The 27,707-nt window shown below is 33.6% G+C and overlaps 1 protein-coding gene across 1 annotated transcript in view; it reads right to left on the reverse strand.

Moving 5' to 3' along the window:
* KCNH5 (potassium voltage-gated channel subfamily H member 5) overlaps nucleotides 1-27,707 on the reverse strand; it is a 471,355-nt gene that overhangs the window by 297,378 nt on the left and 146,270 nt on the right. The window contains exon 7 of the mRNA XM_074232080.1: nucleotides 9,321-9,747. Coding sequence (XP_074088181.1) covers nucleotides 9,321-9,747 — 427 coding nt within the window. The remainder of the gene's footprint in view (nucleotides 1-9,320; nucleotides 9,748-27,707) is intronic.

Here is a 27,707-nt window from a genome sequence, read left to right on the forward strand (position 1 = left end):
ATACATTGATCCAAGACAATTACAAATGTTTAATAATGAAGTATACTATCTACCTTTAGAGGAAGAATGGATGTTGGTTGAATACATACTGAAGCAAGCTATTTTTCACTTTCCTTTAATTTGAGTCTTATTTAGTGACTAAAATGGAAATATTTTACATTATTGCATATGTATAACGTATCTTATTGCTTACTGTTCTCAGGGAGGGTAGGAAAAGAAGGAGGAAGGGACAGATTTTACAACTCAAAACAAGAAAAAAATGTTACAAAGTTGTTTTAACATATAATTGGGGGGAAATAAAATATATTTTTTAAAAAACCTTATCTAGTCCAACTTGACAACTGTTTAAGTGAGAATACTGAGGCCCAGAGAGTTTACCTGTCTTGCCCAATGTCATATTTGCTGTTTTCTGTATTCTAAACTATTATAACATTGAAAATTCCTGCTCACCTTTCACTGATTTCTATTTCCTGTGGGGGTATGGTCAATATAACATGAGAGAGTGATAATAGTTCTTAATCACATTTAAAAGTGCTAAGTGAATTGATGAAATGGAAAAAAATACATTGCATTTTTTTATAAAATGTACAGGAGCCAATGTGTAACTAAATATAGTACTCTCACTTCAGTTTAAGTAGCCACATGAAAATTCACATGGAAAAATGTCTTATGCTTAAAATGCTAGACAATTCTCCTAGTATATTATAAAACATACTATATACTAAAGGAAGTTACAGGATGATTTGACTGTCAATTATATTCTATTTGTAAATTATCTGATATGATGTGTTGTTTTTCCTTCCAGATTATTTATGGTAAATCTTTATTTCTACAAATTCCTGTCTATCATTTTTTTATAATCATAGGCAATAATTGTCCAGTCAAGAAGTAATAGAAAAGGAGGGTCACACGATTTACAAGATTACAAGGCAGTTCTTTTCCATATATTTTTCCTCAGCTTAACAACTTCAAAAGAAAGAAAATAAGTACCAATGCAGATCAATTAGTTAGATCTAGAAAATTAGACAGAAATAACTTATGAAGTAAAAGCCTCATTAAATACTATAGAACAACTGACAATCTTAGAGTTGTTTCTCAGCATCTATTTCTATCCAAAGTCAATTATCAGACATAATCAATGCAAAGGATATCACATATTTTTGTTTGAGGGCTCAGTTATGATGACCCTTCTTGAATTTCCTCAGCTAGGTGATACAGTGACTAGAGAAACAGACTTGATGTCAGGAAGAGCAGAGTTCAAATCTGACCTAAGATACTAGCTGTGTGATCCTGGGCAAGTCACTTAACTTTTTGCCTCAGTTTACTCATCTGTAAAATAAGCTGGGGATGGAAATGGCAAACTCTCCAGTATTTTTGCCAAGAAATCTCTAAATGAAGTCATGAAAAGTCAAATGTGAATGAAATGATTGAACAATGACAACTTGAGTTTCCTCAACTGGTGTTTGTCCTTTTTTTTTTTAATCCTCTACAGTTATTCCCCAAGGAATATTTAATTCATTTATTTTTCCAACTGCATGTAGTGGTAGTTTTCAAAACCATTTCTTTTGCTAGGTTTCTACATTTTTCTTCCTTCCTCCCCTCTGCCTGTCAGAAAGAAATCTAATATATTTGTCCTTTGTGTTTTAAGGGAAGCAAGAGCGGCTTGGTGGCACAGTAGATAGAGCACCAGCCCTGGAGTCAGGAGTAACTGAGTTCAAATCCAGCCTCAGATACTTAATAATTATCTAGTTGTGTGGCCTTGGGCAAGCCACTTAATCCCATTGCCTTGCAAAATGAGAGAGAGAGAGAGAGAGAGAGAGAGAGAGAGAGAGAGAGAACGAACCAAGAGGTCTATGGGTCTATCATAATTTGTACATGAATTAAGTTTAAATGAGGCAGAGCTGCAAACAATGGCCAACCTCACTCTTTCTTCCAGAGTCATCAAAGTTCAGTGGCAAAACAAAAGTCATAATGATTAGATGTTGGTGTCTTTGCCATTTGACCAAGCTAATTGGTCTATTTCAACTGCTTCAGAAGCAAGAAATTGTTCTTATACACCGATTCCAATGGGAGAAATCTTCACATTCTTGATCTTGACATCCCCCTAATTCACCAATGTGGCCCATTGATAACACCTCAACCTGGTTTAGTCTGTCTGCTAAGAGAGTTTTATGTGGGTGTGGTCACTCTGCCAATTGGATGACAAGTGAACACCAAAGATGGGTCAGCAACCCTAAAAGAGCTCAGCAAGCCCTGACACAAGAAAGGGTAGTCCTCCCTTAACATCTCATATACCCCAGTCGTAATAAACTGAATTCCTCAAACCCACAAAATGTGGAAGACACTAATTCTGCTCAGCTACATGAAAAAAGGGAAATACAAGGAGAAGTCAAGGTATTGGGTAGACAAAAGTGAAAGTCCTAAGTAGTCAATTGCTACTCCAAATATTTCCATATTTTAAGTATAATATGCATTATTAATTATTCCTGATTTGTTAATTTTGTTAGTTTCCAAGGTACAAATGCTTACACAGAAAATTTGCCAAACAGTACACAGTTTGAACTGACTCCAACACACCTCTGATTTTAATAGATTCTATACCTAAAGGAAGAGTGACCAAAATCAGACCTAGATTTAATCCTTTCCACAAAGCTTGCTCTGTAGGTAATGAAATAATCAGATCTACCAACAACCTCAATTTTAGAAGATGTTAAGAGAATTGCTCAGATCTTTCAGAGAGCAATCAGAATTTGAACAAAGGCCCTTTGATTACAAATAGAACACTCTCTCCATTTTACTGAGACTAAGACTTTCTCTGTCCCAATGCCGCTCTTTACTTCATGTACTTAATGTACCTTGGCTAGCTACAGTACTCTTCTACTAGACATAGCTGAGCTGTTTCCCTTGACTGGACACAGAGATAGAGATAGCTTGACAGAGATAGCTGAAATGGTAACTGAAAAACTTTTGTGATGTGGTCTACAAAACCAACAAATCAGTTAATAGGAATGAGCAAGTCTTTGAAGAACTGCAGCCAAAAGACTGGGATGCATAATATGGAAGACAATTTGTAGTGTTCATCAATCATTTGTCACAATTAATAATAATAATGTGTCGGTATTCATTTAAGCTCTCTTTTGTGATACTAACTTTGCCTTCTTTGGGTTTTTTTTTTTTACCTACAAGACAGTATGGTACAGTAAAAAGAACATAAACCTTGAAGGCATGGGTCCCAGGTTAAAATCCTGTCTAATTTTAGACAAATCACAACTTCTCAGTCCCTCAAGTCCCTCATTTCCTTATCAAGAAAATTGAAGGAGATGGTTGCTGAGGTTTTCTTCCAACTTGAACATCTACAATCCTTTGGTTGGGGATGAATTTTCACTGAAATAGCTCCTACTCCCTGGAGTGCTTTCCATATGGAAAATGATTGAATCTGAGCAATGGAAAATAATAGCATCACTACAGTAACACACAAACATACACACACATGCACACTCACATACACACTCACACACGCTCACAAAACTGGATTTTCTAACTGCACTGTTATAGGGAATTACTTAGGTCTATAGTCTTTAGCTCTGAACTAAAAAAGAAGTTAATTATCTGATAAGGGAGGGGCAGAAGAGAACATGGTAACATTGGTTACATGGAAATCATGTAATCAGTTTTTAAAATTTATATTTTCTATTTTTTTTAAATTGGGGGGGGGGGTTGAAGGGCAATGGGATTAAGTGACTTGCCCAAGGCCACACACCTAGGTAATTATTAACTGTCTGAGGCCAGATTTGAACTCAGATACTCCTGACTCCAAGGCCAGTGCTCTTTCCACTGCACCACCTAGCCACCTTTAAAATTTATATTTTCTGCTTAACATATTTTCTTTCATATAGTTATCAGAGCGTTAACAGTTCTATCCTTTCCCTTCCTTGACCCCTTATGATAATGATAATGATGATGATATTTATACTTTGTTCTTAAAGACCATGACATCAGGGAGGTGATACCATGGCAATCATATGAATTGGATTTGAATGAGAAGGTGCTGTGCTAAGTCACCTGCCTCACTTTCTTCTCCAGTCATCTTGGTCCAGTAGCTAGATATCTGGAGATGACTCTGGATGTAAGGCAATCAGGGTTAAGTGACTTGACCAAGATCATACAGTCAGTAAGTGTAAAGTTGACTGAAGTCCAATTTGAATTTTGGTCCCCTGACTCCCAGAGCTCCTGGGTGAGCTAGATGGTGTAGTGGATAGAGCACTGAGCCTGAAGTCAGAAAGACTGAACTTCCTGAGTTCAAATCTGGCCTCAAACACTTACTAGCTACAATAGTAGTACACTACTAGTTGTAGTATCTTTGCCAAGAAAACCCCAAATGGGGTTACAAAGAATAGGACATGATTGAAAAATGACTCCACCCCAACAATGCTAGGTCTCAAAAGAATATAAGTACACTAAAAGCAGAATCTGTTTCACTTCTATCTGTGTATCCCTGATCCCTAACAAGATGAATGAAAGCTTTTTACAATCGCTTTGGGAGTTCAATAAAATTGATACCAAGTTCAGTTCAAATAAAATTATATACATAAAAGAAAAAATATGTACAAATCAAAGTTTTTAGTTAGAGTTAATTATACCTTTTTAGGACCAAATTCATTACTCGAAAGTGAAACACATCAACATTAAAATTAATTTTATTTCCTGATCACATAGCAAATGGTAGAAAAGAGGTGACCAGGAATTCATACTGTTATTTCAAACAATCAATCATTTGGAATAATTTACTTGTCAGTAATGTAGAGCCTACAAGGCTCTGGACATGGAAGGTGCCCAGTAAATATGTTATGTTACAGTGATTATTATGATGATGAGCACATAGTGACTAAAGAAATGTGAGTATGAGGTTATTAATTATATATGCTTCTACCAAGCTCTACCCCTTATCACATCTATAACTTGACCTATATAACATCTGTGACTATTAATATTCTAAATACCCTGTAAAATACAGTTCAAATATTGTTTTCTCAAAGCTTTCCCTGAGCTCCTCATTAGGAAATGATTTCTCTCTTTTCTAATCTCATTTGGTACTTCCTTTAAGAATTTATCTTTTTCTAATTTGTATCAGCTGTTCCCAAGTATTAATCTGTCACAATACCACTTGGGATGGAGGGAGAAAGGAAAAAGTAGAGGTGAGAAAGAAGAGGAAGAGCCTGAGGAGGATAGGCAAAGAGAGAGAAAAATGAAGGCAGACAGAGAAGGAAAGAACAATGAAAGATATTTTAAAATATTACTTTTAATGGCAAGAAATTCTTTTAATGCCAAGAAGTTGACAAAAATTAAGTTGTATTTAGGAAATTCAAAATGTTCAATGAACAATAATAACATAAAAAGACACAAAGCTTAGACCTTTCCTAGGGCACACACACATTTAGTCCCAATCAGATAAATAATAAGGAATTTTAAAATCAATTATTTCCCAAGGATATTTCATAAAGTATTTATCAAATAAATTAACAAAGAGACTAAATTAATCTTTATTGAAAGAAAAAAGAAAAATTTTTCACAACTGGCAGGCAATTAGTTTTAAAAAATTGCCTTCCTCAAAGGATATTTATATGTTAGAATATCATACAAGTAAATCCTAATTATAGCACATTTGATTACTCAATATCCCTCCAGTTTTGTGGTCAAAAGATCACACAGAAATTCATACTTTATATGAAATCAGGTTATACTTTTATAATTTCATTTTAAGATCATTTAACTAAAGCTGCTGAGCAGAGAGAAAAGGGAGAGTAAGCATGTTGATGAAAAACATTAGACTTGGAAATAATATCTAGGTTCAAGTACAATATAACTCAGTCACTTCTTAACTAAGACACTTAAAGAAAGTCTTTCACCCCTATAGTTCCCAATTTCATTTGCCAAGTTAAGATTGGAATAGGTGAACTTGAAGGTTCAATGAACCTTAACTTCATATAAATTTAGATAAGAAGTAGATAAATACATATCAATAAATGTTCATTAATGTATATATCATGTATATAGAATATATTCTATGACTAAACAAAGGTAAAATATTCAGTAAAATCAATATTACTTTGCCATCATTGTTAATAAATGGTAAACTGCTTAAAATAGATTTTCTTTGTTAAAGAGTAAATTATCAAACAATCTTTCCTTTCCAAAATCAAAGAATAAGAGTTGAGAGGTCATCCAATCCAATCTGCATCTATATGGGAATCCCCTCAACAACATCCCTGATAAATGGTAGTCTCTCCTTCTTAGAGGCAGCTAAATGTCATGGTTAATAGACAGAGTGCTGCTGGATCTAAAGTCAGGAAGACCTGAGTTCAAATGTTGATTCAGATACTTATTAACTATATATTCATGGATCAGTCATTTAACTGTTGTGTCTCAATTTTCTCATCTTTAAATTGAGGGCATAGGACTGAGAGACCTCTCAGCCCATCCCAAAAATAAATCTATGATCATATAACTTACAAATGATAAGAAACACTGGTTTCTGAGAAGGTGAATGTTCTATTTTTGGATAGCACTAGATATTTTTTAAAAAGTTCTTTTTCCTCCTTGCAAAAATATACATGTTAACAATTTCAACTACGGCTCTTACTTTTTATCTGTCCTTTAGAGCCAAACAGAATAAGGCTAAACCTTCCACATGAAAGAACTTTAAATCTTTAAAGGGAACTCTGTTCCCCTAAGTTTTATTTATAGGAACTCTTTGTTTATCCAGTATTAGACAGCTTTACAAAATGAAGAAGGTAGTCGAAAAAAGATCTTTGTTTTACTAGTAATGAGGATATCATCATCATCACTGATTATAAATTATTATGATGTTTTTAAAAGTTTAATCATATTGTTTTTGAGATATACTTAAATATAAACATGCATTTATGTCTTTCTTTCTTTTTAACAAATCGTGACTGCTGTTTACAACATTCCTGACAAAATGGCTATCCAATCTCATAATAAATCAATAATAGTACATGTCCACAGGTCAAATTAACAAACCATATTAAGTGCTAACTAAGTATGAGGTACCTATACTCCTAATATCTGTCCCCTTCTCTGCCCTCACTCAGTCAATGCCCTAGCTCTGGCCCTCACTATCTGTTTCTTGAATTGGTGTCATAGCCTCCTAATTGATCAATTGGCCTTAAGTCTTTCTCTTCTCCAATTCAGCATTTGCACAGCTACCAAATTGGTTTTCCTGCTATGAACATATTATCTATTAATAAATTTCACTGGTTCCTTATTCCCTCCAGTATTAAATATAAATCCTCTGTTAATCATTAAAATCCTTCATAATCTGGCCCCCAACTACAGTACCTTTCCAGGCTTATTGAAGATAGCATACCTCCATACTCATTGTGATTCAGACAAACCAGGCTGCTTTCTGCTCCTCCCACACAATATTGCAAGTTGTAACTGCAGTTCTATTGTTTTCCGTGCTTAGAATGCATTCTATCATCATTTCTAGTTCTCAAAATATTCTAAGGTTCTTACCTCAAATGCCTTTCCTAATTATCTCCTTCCACTACCATGCAACTGTGGGTGTTACCCCCCAAAATCACATTGTATCTCTTTAGCCTATACCAGTATATGTATGCTGACACCCTTCGCTCTATGTTCTGAAGGGCAGGCAATTCACTTTTAGTTTTTGAATCTCCAGAACTTAGCTTAGTGCTGATACAAAGGAGGAGCTTAGTAAATGTTTGCTGATACCTATAATATTCATAAAATACAACAATATTATGAGATAAGTATTGTCCATTTCACAAATGGGAAAAAACAGAATTAATGAGATTATATTATATAACAAGTGGCAGAGGTTAGGTTCAAGCCCAGGTATCCTCCTTTAACTGCATTCTTTTCTTTATACTATATTTCTTTAAACCGATGGTGTCAAATTTAAATAGAATTTATACCTAAAAATTCTTATGGGTTGTATATTGATTTAATTTTGATATATTATTTGTTCTTTGTATTTTTACTTATTTTATTAAAAATTTCCCAATCATATTGATTATATCTGATCCAGACCACACTCGGAAATACTGATGAAAAATTTGATCAACAGTCCATAAATACAATTGTTTAAACAATTCCAGTGACAGGATGTCCAGGGAGCCATTAACATTTTGGGACACCTTAATATTTTCCTCCTTATTATGTACTGAAATATTTTCCTATAACTTCCACCTATTAGCTATATCCCTAAGGGTCAAGAATACATCGAATGCCCTATCATATGAAAAGCTTTCAAATATTTAAAGACTGCTATATCACTTATTTCATAAATCTTTTCTGCTTTCCAAATAATCCTTAAATGTTATAATGAGAGAATTTTACTCTGCCAGCCATCATCTTCTAGAAATAGTTCAAGCTTTTTTCTGAAACAAGACAAGGTAACCCAGGTTGAGACTTTTTGCCAATATCACTATGCAATGTGCCTCTCTTATTGCATCCTAGAATTACATGCATTTTTTGATTTTCCCCCACCAAAATACCACATCATACTGATCTTGTCTGCTTAGAACCATTATACTAAACATGAACTGATTTCTATACATATCTTACCTAACATACACATTCTTTTACTTGTGCAATTGATTATTTGAATCCAGTTATAGGACTACACTTATCCCTATTAAGTTTATACTCTTGAGTTTCACCCTACTGTATTTCTGAATCTTAATTCTGTCAAGTAATGTATTCATTTTCTTTTCCAGAAAAGAACCATCTACAAATTTGGTTCAGTATGCCATCTATGTTTTTTTTCATAGTGATGACAGTATAATATTAAATTATAGAACTGGTAGGTATTTACTACATATCTACTTTTATAGTACATTTTAAAATAAGTTTTCATTATATGCACACATATTTATGTGTATGTATCTTAGAATTTTTTTTAATCAGACCTTTGATTTCACTGGTATGGGATAATATCCATAAGGAAACTACCTCTGCCAATGCCAATAAGCAATTGTCCTGAATCTTAAAGTTTTTCAGTACTATCCAGGAAACTGAGAAATCAGTCTGGACCACATAATATGTGCTGGGGGAGAATTTGAATCCAGGTCATCTTGACTCTCTTTTTGAACTTCTGTAGTTGAAGAAGTTAACTAACCAGAGTATAAAAGTAACCAAAAGAAAACTTTTTCAGGAGAAAGTGACAGTGACAACACACCAAAGTCTTAAAATTACTTAAAAGTGTGAGCAGCTTTATTTTAACATCTTAAGAATTGTGATTAAGGGTTTTCACAATGGAAAATAAAACTACTTACAGCCAACCATCATCATGGCCACTGAAAACATCTTCTCCACATCAGTGGTTGGAGCTATATTTCCAAATCCTATCGTGGTAAGGCTTGTCATGGTAAAGTAGAGCGAGGATACATACAACGAGTCCTTGCTGGGTCCTCCTTCCCATGCCCCTGTACTGGTATTGTACTGATAAGGTGTCCCAATACTCATGGCCAACTGATAAAGCCAGCTGTCATTTTGGATGCGATTTGTAACTTCATCAATGACTTCATAATCCCCGATGCTGTACCAAATGCAGGCTAGCCAGTGAGCCACTAGTCCAAACACACACACCAACAGCACCAATACAGCAGCACCATATTCCAAGTAATGGTCCAACTTCCTCGCAACACGGCCCAAGCGTAAAAGTCGCACCACTTTCAAAGAACTGAAGAGGCTGCTGATCCCCTGAAAAGAAAGAAATGATAGAAGGGCTTCTAAAAACTTGATGCACATGATACATTGACTCACCTTGAATGTCAAGATCCATTTATAGTATGACAACGACACACAAAATGCACCTTTAACTTTCCATGAAGTAAAGAACCTGAAAAATAAAAGGGTATTCTAAAATAGGTATATTTTTAAAAATAAATTAGTGTTTTGTGCATTAGCTGGCACAGCAAATGTTTGTTAGTAAAGGAAAAAAGATGACTTTTTTTTTCAGAAAAGCAAAGAGCTTTAGAAGGGCAAAAGATCTTGTCTTAACTAAAATTTGATTCTGACTCACAGCAGCCAGGTCCAGTTCAAGACTCTGAGTCAGAATGTTATTGCTATTTAGTCATTCAATTGTATCCAACTTTGCTTTTCTTCTCAAAAATACTAGAGCAATTCATTATTTCTTTCTCCATTCTGTCATATTTTACAGATGAGGAACTGAAGTAATAGAGGTTAAGTAACTTGCCCAGGGACAGAAACTAGTAGATATCTGCAACTGGATTTGAACTCAGATCTTTGTGACTCTCTGTGTTCAAATCATTGTATCGCGCTTGGAATCAGACAACCTGAGTTCAAATCCTACTTACTAAATGTGGGTTCCTGGGAAAAGTCACATAATTTTTCTCAGATTCTATTTCTTCATCTTTAATATGGGAATAATAATAACACCAACCTCACAGGGTTATTAGTAGTTCAAATGAGTTTATATGTATAAAGTGTTTTGCACACCTTAAGTAATACACAAATTATTATTATTATTATTATTTTATCATTATTTCCTATTTCCTGGCACTGAGTTTAAATAAATGAAAAACAGAATAGACCAGGAGAAATGTCATTACAGGAGGCTCTTGGAAGAATTTAAAACTCATCAGTAATTAAATCCACACATTTTTTCTCTATTTCTTATAAAGCTTGTCCTCTAAATAACCTATTTTCGTTATCTTGTGCCAAGAGAGAACAATAACAACATAGTTGGAAAGGCAAACACAATAGTTTGTCCCAAGGAAACTATTCTTTGCCTATTTAACTTAGTATCTTCATCCATGACTTAAAGTCAAAGATGGCATGTTTTCCAAATTTGCATATAATACAAAGCTAGAAGGATGGGATGGGTCTGTCAGGATAGTACATTATTATCCTCATTTTGTACATGAGGATACTGAAGCAGATGGAGATTTACTTGTCCAAAAATATGTAGGTAGTAAGAGACTCAGGTTGTATTTGAACATGGGTTTTCCTGGCACCAGGTCAGTATTCAAACCACTAAGCCAACAGCCTAAAGAAAGCTAGAATTTACTTATAACCTATTCCATCTTATCACAAGCAGGAATTTTGTCTGTTTAATTAACAAGCAGAAAAATGAATGCTTTTATTAAAATGTAAGATCCTTGATGATATGTTTTTGTTTTTGCATCCCTAGCCACTATTAATGTTCTGTACAGAGTAGGGATATATATTAATTGTGTATTAAATTATATATTAAAATGTGTATTAAATTGAACTGAATTGACTATTAAACACTGTCCTTTTAAAAGTATCATGAATATCCACTTAATCCAAAAATTGCTAATAATTTAGCTGATGTTTAGATGAGTGGCTCAGTATCACTAAATTTGTTTAAATTTGTTTTCATGACTAATTTAGTCTTCCCACAAATATAAGCCACAAGAACAAAGGACAATTTTCCGTTGATATTATACAATCCATCGTTTAATTTACACTCATTGAAGTAAAAAGAAAATACATAACTCAAAAAGTCTATAAAACACAAATAGACTAAAAGTAAATTTGCTAGTGTCGTACAGTTTCTGGACTCACTCTCATAACTCCTATAGGAATTGGTGGGTTAGGTCCTCAGGAAATGACTTCTATTTTCTAACTCTAGGCGTTCAAAGGGTAACCCTTAGGGACTTGGGATGACTTTTCTAGTACTTTTGCTCTATAATTCCACCAATTTGCTTTCAACTAACTACCAGTTTATATTAATTAGCCAACTAAAGCTTATTTACTTTGAGTTTGGGGCATTTACTAAATAAAATGGCAAAAACAAAAACATGCCTCTAAAGTATGGTTCAAGTGGGCTCAAACTTAGAAAGTACATATGGCAAAAAAAAGTACCCTCACAGCTCCTGATTACTGATAGTCATTTTTCCTTTGGTGGAGTCTTCATAGGGTAGAGCTATAGCTAAAGTTCTTCATAAGTATAGCTTTCCAATAGATTCTTTTGGATAACTGAAAGTACCTTTCCTCGGACAATTTATTTTGAACTTAACTCCCACCTGCCACTACTGTGGTATTTGATAACATGCCAGACTTGAAGTTAGGAAAATCTGAATTTGAAGACTTCTTCAAATATATACTAGATGTTTGGTCTATCTGCAAGTCAATAAACCTCTCTCAACCTTCAGTTTCCTTATTTGTAAAATTAACCACAGGGGACATATGAAGGAAGTTGCTATCTACATCCAGAGAAAGAACTGATAAATAAAAGTAAATAAATATATATATATATATATATATATATATATAGAGAGAGAGAGAGAGAGAGAGAGAGAGAGAGAGAGAGAATTCTTTTTTATATCTGCGCATGCATATATGTGTGTATTGAATATAAATACACACAGATATTTGTCCAATGGTAGCCATCGCAAATGGGTAAGAGAAAAAGGGGAAAAAGAAATGTACATTTCTTTATTATATATTTAAAAGGAAGAGCAAGCTGTACATAATAGAGCTGCAGTTTCATGTATAATCATCTTTTTTTATTCTACTGCTTATTTTATTTCATAAATTAAAAATAAAATTAATATTTTTTTCAAAATAAAATAAAGCAATAAGGTGAGAGGTAAATTTTATGGACTCTAAGATCCTTTCTAGTTTCAAATCTATAATCCTATGATACTATAACACTATGTTCTGGAGACTCTGGGAGGACAGTGATAAGAAATCCAAATCTTCTGATCTTTTGTTTGTCTATTTGTCCAACCTTAATATCTCTGCTGACTTCCAGACTTGTATGTTCAATTGCCTTGTGGACATCTCAAACTGGATGTCCCATAGATATCTTAAACTGGACAAGTTTACTCCCAAATTATCCCTTCATCCTTTCTTCCTGCTATGTTGAAGGTACTACTGTATTCCACCCCTAGTTACCCAGGTTTGCAACTTTACACCTCTCTCTCTCTCTCTCTCTCTCTCTCTCTCTCTCTCTCTCTCTCTCTCTCACACACACACACACACACACACACACACACACACCATGGTCCAATCTCTCATTGCCTTATGTCTGGATTTTTGACTCTCCTTTAGGTGTCTTGGTCTCCCTGCTTCAAGTCTTTCCCATTTCTAATGCAGTTCAGCTGTCAAATTGATTTTCCTAAAGGCATAAGCCCCCTTCCCCTATTCAATCAATCCTGAGGCTACCCTTCATCTCTAGAACCAAATATAAAATCCTATTTGACTTTTTAAGCCCTTTATTAATCTTACTCCTTTCTAGCTTTCCAAACTTCTTATAAATTTTTATCCTTCTCCCACAAATTCTGTGATCCAATGACGCTAGTCTCTTTATCCTTGGAATTCTCTTCTGCATCTACTATATTCATTGCCTTTCCTGTCTTCCTTCCTGTTTCAATTAAAATTTCATATTCTGCAAGTTTTTTCCCAGGTTTCTTTAATCTTAATGTGCTCCATCTGAAATTATCTACTCTATATCCTGTAAACAGGAATGTCTATATCCAAAGGTCTTAGTGGAATATTAAACTATTAAAATTTATAAGTACCAAAGCAAAAAGTTGCACTAAGACATTCAGGACACCCTGTATATCTTTTGTACATAGTTTGCCTGTTGTTCTTCTATCAGACTATAAGTTCCTTGAGAGCATGGAAAAATTATTTTCTAGCTGTATTTTGGGGGGAAGGGAGAGATTTGGGGGGGGGGGCAGAAGGGTGTTTGCTTTAAATGACTTTATATCCTAGGGACTTAAGACAATGAATCTCAATGACTGATTAATAAGGGCTTACTGATTGAGCTTTGAAGGTCACTAGATTTTCTGCTGGGGAGTGGGCAAAGGAGGAAGACCATAGATAATCTCTCTCTTCATCCTCCTCTCCCATAAGCAATTCCATTTCAAAGACTTATCTCTAGGTGCTCTACTACTACTTTGGCCTGTTATCCAAGCCCCACAAGGATTTGACTGAGTCATTTCAACCAATAGCCATCTTAAAATATTTTAAAATATTTAAAATATTTCACTCTTTCCAAATTACTTAAGAAATTTTGTTCACTAGTTTATGCCTTTGAGTGAGTCAGTAGGGATATCTAGGAATTGTCCACAGCTTGTTTACAATATGATTCAATGGCTGATTCATTGAGAAATCTGAGCCTTCTGTGCTCTATTGAGATAGGGTGGACTCTCAACCTTATAATAGAAATAAGTAAAGTTTTGAAACTGTTCAGAATACTATCTTCTCCAAAAACAATGGAGATAGATATTAGCTAGGGATCTAGGGAGTATTTTAGTGGATTCTTTTATGAAAAATGTTATTTTACAATAAGCAGTAGCATCACCTCTGAAGGTAGCTCAATTAAGTAGTCTCCATTATATAGCTGTGATAACAATGATATTATAATAATAACACTAAGTACCTATATTTAACACTAAACTACTTATATTTACTTCTTTTGTCATTTTAGAATAGTTGAAAGATCATTTAAGATGTTTCCAAGTCAGTGATATTACTTGCTTTTGTTATTAGCTCTACAAATGACACAATAAAGCTTCCCTCAGAAACTTTTCTATTTCACATACACACACATACACACACACACACACACACACACACACACACACACACACACACTTAGCATTTCAGTGTCATTAGAGGTTTCATTAATTTAGTCAATTATATCTTAGACAAAGAATCAATAAACTCAAATAACATGGGCAATATTTTAAACTATAAATCTATTAACTAAATCAAGCAAATCTGGGATGCAATAATATTCTACATTTAATATTATGATGTTTGCACTATGTATTTAGCATAGCATCTGCCTCATAGTAGGCACTTAAATGTTTATTAATTAATTGAAATCATCTAAACAATTTCTCAAAATGTAAAAGTTTGGTTTGAAGCATTAATACTATATATCCTAGTCTTACAAACTGAGGAATATTTTAAAAATGCCGAAATGTTTGCTTTATGACAATTTTGCCAATGCTAAATATATTTAAAAAGTATAAAATAGCCTCTTAACCAGATAAAGTATTTTATTTACCTAGTTTTAAAAGATAAAGATCTGACCCTATCATTCTCCTATTTAAATAGGAAAGTGGCTTTCTCTTTCCTAGAGCATAAAATACAAATCTGAGGCAGGCATTTAAATAATTTTAACTGACATTTCTATAATACCTGAAAGTTTGCAAAATCTTTACCTCACTGGACCCCAAACACAACTGTATATTATTGCCCCCATTTTACAGATGAAGAAAAATGAGATTTATAAAATTAATACGATTCACTCAAGACCATACAGCTCCCAATATCTGGGTCAGGTACAAATCTAGATGTTCTAAAATCAAATGATAAACATGTACTTAACTACTATTCCTCATGTTCTTCCATCAATAATATCATTAACCTGGTATTTAAGTACCTCCATATTCTTCATTTACCTTTCCTGCCAGATTTAATTCCCCATTCAAAATTCAATTTAATAATTTAATAAACATTTATAAAGTACCTACTATATGCCAGTCAATGTGCTAGGTACTGGGAGATACAAAAAGAGACAAAAGAAAGTCCTTGCCTTCAAGAAACTTACAATCTAATGGAGGAGACTACATACAAATATATTCAAGCAAGCTATATAGAGAATAAATAAGAAATAACTAAGAGAGAAAAGCCATTAGAATAAAAAAAGAGTTATGGAAGGCTTCCTATTGAAGTTGGGATATTATTTAAGACTTAAAGGAAGCCACAAATTGTATGCAGCAGAGAAACTCAGCTATTATTTCTGTTTCCTAAAATCAACCTCCATCTTCCACCTCTGCCCATTGACACAAGCCATCAACCATTCTCCAAGCTTGAAATGTACCCTTCTCATTTCTGTTTTCTATGATACATACTTTCCTTTATGGATCAACTTTCCCTGATTCTTTCCACTTCCACTCCAGTTGTCAAGGCTCTCAGTCTCCACATTTTTTCTTGAGCTATAATCAATCTGTGTATATAATTATAACTTACCTCCCAATTCCCAACAGAATGTAAGTGGACTGTTTCATTTGAGTTTTCCATATGTAAAATACTTAGTACAGTGTTTTATTATATACCTAATAAGTAATTGAAAAGTGCTGAACAAAATTTAATGATGTGAATAATTAAAAGTGTGCAAGTTGCTTCTGAAATATAATAGTTTCATTCAAACACTATTGAGCAAGAATAGAGATATGTGGCTAACTCTAAAAGATGTTTTAAAAGAATTCCATAAAGGATATTTATATTGAAACAGAATTCAGTTAGAGGTTTATGACCTAAGAGATAGAGTATCAGTTTTCTTGTGTATCACAGCTATTTGAAGAGAGTAAGTTCTAGAATATAGACTGGCACATCCAAGACTGGGTGATTAACAAATGAGAAGAGATAATATCTGGAGAAATGGGCATGATTCAAGCATAAGTGCCCCATTCTAGAATTCAAAAAGAGCTAAAATTAACAATACAATAATAGTTGGAAGTTATTAGCAATTTTCCAGAATGAGACTGAGGAAACTAGAATGAAGGGTGTGATCTATGTTCAAGGGTGATGAATTCAGATATCTGTTAGAGGAGGAGGAATGGAGAGAAAGTGAGACACAGTACACAGTAAGATCAGAAAAACAACTTGAAGCAGTATAGGTCACTAATTCATATTGATTAGTACTACATAAAATGAGAGATGAAATGATATAAAGAATAGAGAGATTGTCTTTGACTAAGAATATGTGTGTTGAAGTTCTGCTCGGATACATACCCACCTTGTAATCCTGGGTAAGAAAATTAACCTCTTAATGTTCTAGGCAGCTACTTAAAATTATAAGTTTATAGAAAGTTCTAAGTTAGACTGGCAAATAAACTTCCATAGTAGTGCTATTATCACAGGTCTAGTTTGTAAAAATTATAAAAATCATCTTGAAGTAGCATCCTTTTATGAAGCCACATTCACACCTCACATGTCCCCCAACTCAATTAAAAGCAGTACAGCTAACATTCCATTTCTTATGATACTTCCCCAAAACTCAAAACTGTAACTTAGAAGAATATCTAGGAAAACATCTGACCTATCCAAGAGCAGGCATGCAGTTTATGCATGTTTCCATGTTGCTTCCACAAACATTAATGCATGACATTATCAGGTACTTAGTATGGCCTTATCATCTTTATAGAATTACCTGAGTAACAATATCCTCTTATTTACACATAGTTAGTTGAGGATCAATAAGGGCTTAATAAATGTTACAGATTGTTATTGATTGATTCAAGGGGTGTGATGGCCATCAACTTCCAAGGAAGAAGCAGTTCTGTAATGCCTATCCTGTGTTACAAGTTGGCCTGAATACACTAGCTTCCCTCATTCTTTATTAGTAAGTATAACTGCAGTGAAAAATATAAATGTGAGGGTGAGTTGGAGTGAAAACTATAGTTAGTGGGAAAGGGCATTTTGGATCAATGAGTAAAGTGAGTTCTGTAGTGATGTAGGATTTAAGACTCAAAGGGACCTTAGAAACAATCTGTTTCTGGAATTCTTAACCTGGGGTTCATGGATCCTCTTTACCCCTAGCATTCATAGTTAAATTTCAGGGAGTTCATAATTTTTTTAAAAAACTGATAATTATGTCAATAAATACTATTTCCTTTACAATTTGTACACATTCATATGTATATAATTTGTATACATTTAATATATAAAATTTGTATACATTCATATAATGTATATAATTATATATATATTTTTTTTTAAAATATTTTTTCTGAGAAGAGGTTCATAGTTTTCTCTAGCCTGCCAAGGGGATTAACCCCACTTAAAAAAAAGGTAAAGAACCACTAGTGTATTCCAATCCTATCATTTTTAGGGTGAAGATACCAGCCCAGAAAAATGAAACAGTAAGGCTAAAGTTACAGAGAGCATAAATGTCAAAACTGGGATTTGAATTCATTTCTTCTGACTCCAAATATCACTCTTTTCATTATACCATGATGCTTCTAATGTGCAGGATCTGTCATGGTGTTTGAATACCCCATTTTATACTCTATTTAGGTCACTGTCTTCCAGGATCTAGCAAACCTTTGAGACAGTCATCCCCTAAAACACAGGGAAAGGCTCAAAAGGTATTGTTGAGAATGCACTTGTCACTGACCTTGACACAGGCATCATTGCCCTGTCCTTTGCTCTATTCTACACTTAAAACCCTTAAGCAGCTTAGAGCATAACTTAGTGGGCAATATTTCCACCAGGGACATGTACAAAAGGATAGCAATAAAGGTTCCCATAGTCCAGTTAAGCAGACCCTCCAGAGCTGAATGATAACCCCAGAGAGTTCTTCCTGGTCTCTCTTATTCCCCTTCCTTACAAACATACTACTATAGCACCATGGTACAAAACGCAGTCCCATGAAGATTAGTCTCTCCCTTCTGTTGTCCACTGTCTACATTCAGTGTATTAGGGTTATTGACAGTAGTTGCTATCTTCTTACCCAGAAAAATCATCTGCCTTGCCTTCCTAATTATAGTGGGAATCTGTGGGTCTAAGCATATGTGATAAATAATAGGCACATATAAATTTTATCTGTAGTGTTGTCAAAAATTCCTGAGCTGAATTGTAGACCCTGATTAAAAATGAAGAGACAGGAGATAACATGGAAACTAAAAAGTAATTGAAGGAGGAAGCAAGACACCTCAATTTTGGAATGCATGAACAGAAGAAAACATCACCCGTTTCCTCAAAGTGTGAACTACTAAGATGATGTCTTATCTCTGGAATGGGGGTAAACTTTTTGGAAAAAAAATCCAGTATCCTCCCACCTTTAGATGGAAAGTCAATAGAAGTTCAAGCAAATCTGTCAGTTTCTCCCTAGAGCCATGTCCTAGTAAGTGGCAAACAAAACTACAGTTAGAAATTCTAAAGTTTCCAACAGGTCCATTTAGTATCTGGAACCCTAGTAGTCAAGGTGAGGAGGAGCCCATTAATTCTCTCCAGGGAACATATGCAAATATAAGTGGAGGTAGAATAGTGCAGAAATATACCTTTCTTCAGGAATCAATGTGTGCCATCTTGGAATTTGGACAATGGTGTTTGAACAGATATTCCCTAGCTGCTGTCAGTTGATGAGATCTAGTAAGTACAGCCAGTGTTGAATTGAGCCAAGTTCTGGCTCTTCTATTTACAAACCTATGTGAATCTCAATTTCCTCATCTAGAATATGGGGATAATGATAATTAAGTATTATCTCCCTCACAGGGTTGTTTCTGGGATCAAATGAAATAATATATAAACTGCTTTGTAAATACTAAATCATGTAAATTTAAATTGGTAGGTTCTGCATGAATAACTTCTATGACTCTCATTAGATTGTGATCTCCTCAAGAATGGAAATGTACTTTCTTTGTATCTCTAGGGTTTAACACAATGCCTCACACAAAGGAGGTCCTTATTAATTTTTAGTGACTGATTATGTGAATCAGTCACATTTAGTGACTGATTCACTGGCTGTCCAAATTCTAGTTTCTGTAAAAGTACATTTGTCTGTTGTTTTTTTACAAAGGAAGGATAAGACATTGTTATATGTTTTGTTTTTTTGTTTGTTAAATAGCATCTGGTGAATTTTACATATATCAAATTAATGGTCAGAGTTCTCTTGATTCCTAAAATCAACATGAACAACAATACTAAGCTCTCCCCAAATAATGTTTCCATTCCATTTGAATGCATCAATTATTTTTCCTCCAATATCATATAATTTCTTCCTACTGAGATCAATCTGAGAAAATCAGGACTATGACATAAAGCATGGCTACCACTGGGTATGTTGTTTTTTAATTATGAACTCTTTCAAAAGATGAGGGCAGATCAACATAGGAACCAAGATAAAATGTGATTCAACTTCACTAAATTTACTCTGTAGGAGATATCCAATTGCATACTGTCACCTTTCTACAGCTAGACCATACTATATGCTCCCTTGAGATTAAATTTAATGACTATCAGTCTAAGAATATGGAGATTAGGAGCATAAGATAACAGTTCCAAAAGTTTATAGTGCAATAATAATAGAGTCACAACTTCCTGATTATCTTTTTTTGGGGGGTGGGTAATGAGGTTAAGTGACCTTCCCAAAATATCACAGCTAGTAAGTATCAAGTATCTTAGGCCAGATTTGAACTTCAGTGCTCCTGACTCCAGGGCTTGTCCTCTGTGCTACCTAACTGCCCCAATCTTCTTCTTCAAAATAAATAGTATTAGAGTCAGTAGCAACAGCAACATTAAGTGACGTGCCCAGGACAATACAAATTTGAGATCAAATTTGTGCTCAATTCTTCCCAGCTCCAAGATTAAATGCATTATCCACCATGCCAACCAGCTGCCAACTAGCTATAAAGACTATGGATAGCTTATGTAAATACTATAGAAATGAAATTCTACAGAAATGAGACCCTTAAATAAATTAGCTTCATTTCAAATTGTTATTAAAATACTATTGAACTCATCTTGCATATTATTTTATTTTTTTATTTTAAATTCATCTAATCTATTACTGCCTTTGTAGTAAAAATTTGGATTGGTAGCATTGGTCTGTGTATTCATTTAACAAATGAATCTTCCTACTCAACCTATAAATAAATCACAATGTGAATTCTATTTTGTTAAATTGTGCAAAGTGCATACAAATAGACATAAAAACAGTTTAATAGTTTACAGGCTTATTGTATACTTTATGAAAAGCTACTTCTGCTCCAATACTCCAATGAACCTCTCATCTCACTGATCAAAGTTTTCCTTCCAGAAAAGATTGCTTTCACTGTGGTCTATAAATTCATCAAGAATTTTTCATCACAGAAAATTTCTTCACATTTTGAAGATAACAATAGAAATATATATTCTGTCCCTTTCCTCTGTTTTTCCTATCTGCATTTTAGTGACATAAATAATTCAAAAATTAAAATAAAATCATAACTTGTGTATTGATTGGAATTACACACACAACAGTTTTGAAAAAAGACTCTGAAGTGTTGGGGGGAGGGGTGAAGGGCAGGGGCATTGAAGTTATTTTGCAATGAGAGAAAAAGACACCCAAAAGTGAGGTAGTAGGTACCAAAGAAAACCCAATTATTTCAATAATATTTCACAAGATCTTAACCATGCCTATCTCTTACCACTTTTTCTTTTACTTTACCTGACTGACAGAAATACTCTTCCACAATCAGCAGAAGATTCCTTCAGTTTTAAGTGACCTTGGTAACAATACTCTCAGGAACAGTATCTATAATACTGTGACTTTTTTTGTTAGATTTGACTTGTCTAAAGTACATTTTAATTCTCCTTCTCTTATTCCTCCTTATAAATATAGTACCTAAATATAGGAACCAACAAATGCTGTTCTCAACATCATCTTGAAATTCCTGTTCATTAGTGACCTTGAGCTATTAAAAGCAGAGATGAGCTAGGTACTTCAAAGTTAAAAATACATGCTAAAATTTTCAACCCTAATGCAAACACATTAAGATTAAACATTAAAATAAAAGAAATAAGATACATATAAATGGCAGCTATATAAACTGGAACAATTTTATTCAGAAATGAAATTCTAAAATTGTACAATTTTTCAGAATGGAAAGGACCTAAAAAGTGATTAAATTATAAATGATAGGTATGGGCAAGATTATATCAAAAGTCATTTTCTCCAGTTGAATTTTCTGACTTTTAATCTAATCCCTTCATTATAAAACCAAAGAAATAGAGAATGAGAGAATCAAAGTGGCAGAGCCAAAATAATATCTTGGGTCTCCTGTGTCCAGTGGTCTTTCCACTACATCATGATAAGTTGAACAAACAACAATTAAATGATTAGAATGATTCAAGGCTCTTCATTTATATGTTTATATATATATATATATATATATATTAGATATAGATTAGATATCAATATAGTTAGATATCAATATAGATTTATATATGTTATAATATGAAATAGATAAAAATGAAGATTTGGGGGATTAATGCAGATGAAAAGCTGACACTGAGAACCAAAATTAAGATTTTACCAATAATCTAACATACTTCAGTATTCCAGTGGTTCTGTGATCTCACTGATAAGATATATTTCCTCCAACAATATAGAATACAATTTAATCTGTATTAATACTTGTCTGCACAAATTCTCCCAATTGGGGGTACATACAAGGTTATGGCCTCTAACTTTTCTGACATAAAGATAACAATGGACATCAGTTATTTCTCACTCTCACTTCTGGTCTGTTCCATTTTATTTTTTATTGTACATTTATTTTGTTATTTTTTGCTACTTCTATATAATTCCTTGCTTGTAATCTGTTGTAGCCTGCTTACCTTTCTTTTTTATTTTGAAACTCAATTTCACATTTATATATAGATAGATAGATAGATAGATAGATAGATAGATAGATAGATAGATCCTGATGGATTACATGGATAACTTGCATTTATTAGCTATAATTCATAGGCAATAAGGAGTTATTTAAGGGCCTTGAGTTCAGAAGTGTCATGACCACATTTCAGCATAAAAAAGATTAGATTAGCTGATATAAAGGATAGATCATAGAAGCATTGATATTTACACTATAATAGTGTATATTCTGATGGATTGCTTTGATAACTGTATAGTTGAATTTACTGATACTTTTTTCCCAGAATTATTTCTCATTCAGTAGCACTATTCAGTCTATGAAGAATTTTATCTTGATGTTATCCTTAAATCTTCCTTCTCTCTTCTCTTTCATATGTATTCATTTCCCAAGAATTTTTGATTCAGTATTTCTAACATTCAATTCTCTTTTTATTATGATTCTATCATTATTATACAAATCCTCCTTCCTTATCATTTTACTAGACTATTTAAATTCTTCCTACATATTCTTCTCACCTGGGTAGCTAGGTAGTACAATGGATAGAGTGTCAGGTGCAGAAAGTCAGAAAGGTTCAAAGTTGTATGACCCTGGGCATGTCATTTAACCCTGTTTGCCTCAGTTTTCTTTTCTGCAAAAAAAAAAAGCTGGAAAAGGAAATGGCAAACCACTCTAGTGTTTTTGCCTAGAACCTCAAAAAGGGGATATGGAGAGTTGTACAAGACTGAAAAACTACTGAACAACACCTTTTCCCACCTACACAATTAAGTAAAGCAATTGAAATTTCATCTTACTGAATTCTGGTCTCAAACAGTAATCAACTGTATGACCCTGAGAAAGTCACTTAATCCTTCAGTTTCTTCATCTATAAAATGATCTGGAGAAGGAAAAGATACTATTCCAGTGCCTTTACCAAAAAAACTATATTCCCCAATTGGATCACGAAGAGTTGGGGACAGTTAAAAACAACTAAATAACAACAAGGTTATTCCCACCTCTTCTTTCTTGATTCTATGATCCATCCTCTTTAACAACTAATCTATTATTCTTTATGTTGAAATATGGTCATATCACTTCTGAATTCAAGACCCTTAAATAGCTTCTTCTTGCCTATAAAATGTATATTATATATATATATATATATATATATATATATACATATATATATATATATATAAATTCTGCTTTTGCAACTTGGCTCTACTATTCCATCAACTAAGCAGTATTTTCTTTCTTTTCCCTTCCACACAAATGTCTTTGCAAAGATGATGTGGGTTACTTATTGCTCCAAGTATAAGGCCTATGCTTCCCCAAATTTATGGTTTAATTCTTATCATTCCCTGTGTCTCAAATGCTATTTCTCCTTTCCCAGATAACTGAATTCCTCTTAAACAATTAAAGCCCAGTTCCAATTTCATCCAATTAGTTGGAATGATTATTTCTTCTTTCAGCCTTTTGTAGGACTTTGTTCTCTTCTTATGCATTATTCTGCATTACTAAAATTTGTGTTAGTGTCATTTGCACCCATTATAGTGTAAGCATCAAGAACACAGGAATTGTTGGTCATCCAGTCCCAATCAGATGCCCTAATGGACTTCTGATCTTTCTGCTTCTGTTAGTGTCTAACAGTTCTCTAATACAATACTCACTTAATAAATGTCATTGATCTTTTTTAAATTGAAACTAGAGCTCAAAACACAAGAAAAAAATGACATTCTATGGGTAAATAATGTGAAATGTTTGTCACTTAAGATTTACTGCTTTACAAGTCTTTAGAAGCTATTAGTTCAGAGGACCATTTAAAAGGAATGCTTCAACTATTAAAATATTCACTATTTTATAATTCATACCATTCACTGAAGTGATTTTAATTATAACCTGAATTTAAATGCATTGGTGACTTAAAAATCTTAAAGACTGAGGAGGCCTTGCCAGATATTCAAATGAATATATTAATTACACTCATTTAGTATTCTTCTATTTCAACATGATGTGGACATGGCTCTGAAGGCAATGTCACTGAGCACAATTTCTACCAGGTGTATGCAGTCTGGAAAATCTTCAAATATAAACCAATGATCAGCCTTATATTTACTATCTGACTGTTAGCCTAAGTTCCTCAAGGCAATGAACATTTTCAGATGATTGACTTCAGATGATAAATGTTTTAGGCTAGAGATACACATAATAGTAAGTTATGAAAGGCAATAAGGTTTGCTATTTGAGTTAGAAGAGGCAGAACCCCTACCAATGACATAGGAATTGTTTATAGAAGTCACAAATTAAATTATGATTTACTTTTAGGATATGATTCATGTTTAATGGTGTCATCATCTTACTCTATTTCTGAGGGGGGAAAGAAAAAATTAACATTATATCTCATTAACAGATTTTTCTCTGCTGGCTGATACAGTGTAGTTGAGAGAATACTGGCTCTGGAGTCAGGATGATCTGAGGTTAAAACCAGTCTCAGATTCTTAATAGCTGAATGTCACTTAATCTTTGTCTCAGTTTCCTCATTAATAGTACCCACCTCCCAGGATTTTTTGAGGATTAAATGAGATAACATTTTTAAATACTGTGCAAAATTTAGAGTTATCATTAAATGGGGATTTTCATTATTGTAGCTAATGTTACATACTTCAAATGTTGGTCAACATCTTCAGCCTATCTTTTGTCTAATTAGTTCATTTGACAGGATGATCTTCATGAAATACCATCCTATTCATTTTCAGTAGTCTTTATACACTTTCTTCCATTCTTACTATTTCACTCATTTCACTTTTTTACTCTATCTTCCCACATCTTCCTTTTTCATCTATGTTCTACAATGATTTCTATCACTACCACTACCTTGCCTCTCATCCTAACCAGAGTTACCAACAAACCCTCATTGCTAGTAACAAACATGAATTTGATAGCATCAAACACCTTAATGGTGAATTAAGATGTGATCAGAATATAAGCAATTCAGAAATTTTAGCAGCCTCTCACTGCTTCTTTCAGTCTTGTCTACTTGAAAACTCTGTAAATCTTTGTGACTAGACATATGAAGAAAAAAATGTATCTAAGGACCTATTGAACTATATATGAACACATATTCTTGTGTCTTTAGATCACTTTCTACCATACTCACCCCTAATGAAATAAAGGAGAGGTTCTATTTGATAAGAGTTTACATCTGTAGAGTAGTTTGAAACATGTAAGCAGACTCTGTGTGTGTTAACTTATTCCAGCCTCAAAACCCTAAGTTTTGCTGCCCAATATTTCATCCTCAAAGAGGTTATATTACTTGACCATAAATAAAGTATATGAGACTGAAGCATGCTATTTTTCACTTCTTTCTTTCTGTCTCTATTTCTCTCTTCCTTTCTGTCTCTCTCTTCATTTCTGTCTGTCTTTCTGTCTGTCTCTCTCTCCTTTTCTTTCTGTCTCTTTCTTCCTTCTATCCTTTCTTCGATTTTTTCTCTCTATCTGTTTCTCTGTTTCTCTATTTCTTTCTGTCTGGCTGTCCTTCTTTCTGTCTGTATCTCTTTCTCTGTTTCTTTTTCTCTTTCTCACTTTCTTCTCTCTCTCTCTCTCTCTCTCTCTCTCTCTCTCTCTCTCTCTCTCTCTCTCTCTCTTTCTTCCTCTCTTTGTCTCTTTCTCCCCCTTCCTTCCTCCTTTCTTTCTTTCTTCCTTCCTTCCTTCCTTCCTTCCTTCCTTCCTTTCTTTCTTTCTTTCTTTCTTTCTTTCTTTCTTTCTTTCTTTCTTTCTCTCTTTCTCTTTCCAAAATGCCTAATACATACAGGTTTTGCATGAATCCATAAGTATAATCTATTCTAGATTGCTTACCATCTCAGGGAGAGGAGAGGGAAAAAAGTTGTTGAGAAAAGGATATAATTTGTAACTCAAAGCTTTTTTTAAGTCTTTTAAAAATTGTTTTAACATGTAATTGGGGAAATAATAATACTACAATAATAATAATAATAAAGCATAAGTGACAAATCTTAGACTAGGATCCAGATTTTCTGATGCCTAATCCAATGTTGTCCTCCATGCAAGATGTAGATCAAAGATATATGTTTTATTACAGTAGAATGTAAGTTTCTTGAGGGCAGAGATGGTTTGTTTTGTCTCCCCAGTGCCTTGCACAGTGCTTTGGAGTTGTTTAGTAATTGTTAAATTAAACACGCTGCTATATGTGTTTATCCCCACAAACATGTTACAACTTCATGTCTTTAGGTTGAAAAACATTTTACATGAGAAAATCTGCTAAAATTATCAATAGCTCCAAATCATACCAGCCTCTATTCTGGGCATTACTACACTTCTTCCCCACTGAAAAGATGGACTCTGCCCCAGAATCACCCTAGGGTCTAATAGGTAAATTTTCTCCCTAAATTTCTGTAACTCCTATGTGACCACCAGCTCTAAATTCTAATGCCATGCACATTGTATTCCACTAGTTCCCTTCTATGGCTTATCTCCACCAATTAGAATTGCAAGTTCCTTTAAGGCAGAGACTGTCTTACTTATGTTTAAATCCCTAGTTCTTAGCACAGTGACTGGCACATAATGAACACTCTGTAAATTATCTAGCTATTTATTTCTCTATCACCTATCTAATCTCTCTGTCTCTTCATGTATCTGAGTTTCACAAGATTCCATATTATCTTTGGGACTGACTATAGGAAGGAGAAAGAAAGGGATTTGCCTATATCTGTATAGTAGGAGGTAGCTCTTCAACAAGCCCCTGGTTTCCACCTTGTCTCTGTATAGTTTCTGGAGAATTTCCCCTTAGATGAGATATACTCATGACTGAGTATATCTTCCTTTCAGAAGGTGAGTTCATTCACTCTTGTGTATTTTCTGGTATATTCAAATCTATATAATTTCTCCAATTTCTGTTTACTATTAGGTATGATAAATATTTATTTCCTATTCACCATTCATGATTTTTCTATAACCTGAAAAGTCTGGCATGAAAGTGTAGACCAGTTAATGCAAAATTAGAATATTCTCCCCTGTAAGAGATGGTGGCAAGAAAAGTAGTCTTTTGTTCACTTGTGCCCCTAGATAAACAACATTTAAGGGAAAAATGGAGATATATTCTAATGTCTACCTGTCTTTCAAAGGAAAAAAATGAGTCCATATAGATATATATATATATATATAAATATATACACACAAACATATATGTATGTATATATATATTTATATATATATATATATATATATATAATAAAGAGAGAGTCCAATTATGAATCTGTACACAACTTTATGTTTTTCACTCATTATGCCCTTTTTAAA

This window comes from Macrotis lagotis, chromosome 4 (assembly GCF_037893015.1).
Source record: "Macrotis lagotis isolate mMagLag1 chromosome 4, bilby.v1.9.chrom.fasta, whole genome shotgun sequence".
Taxonomy (NCBI): Eukaryota; Metazoa; Chordata; class Mammalia; order Peramelemorphia; family Peramelidae; genus Macrotis; species Macrotis lagotis.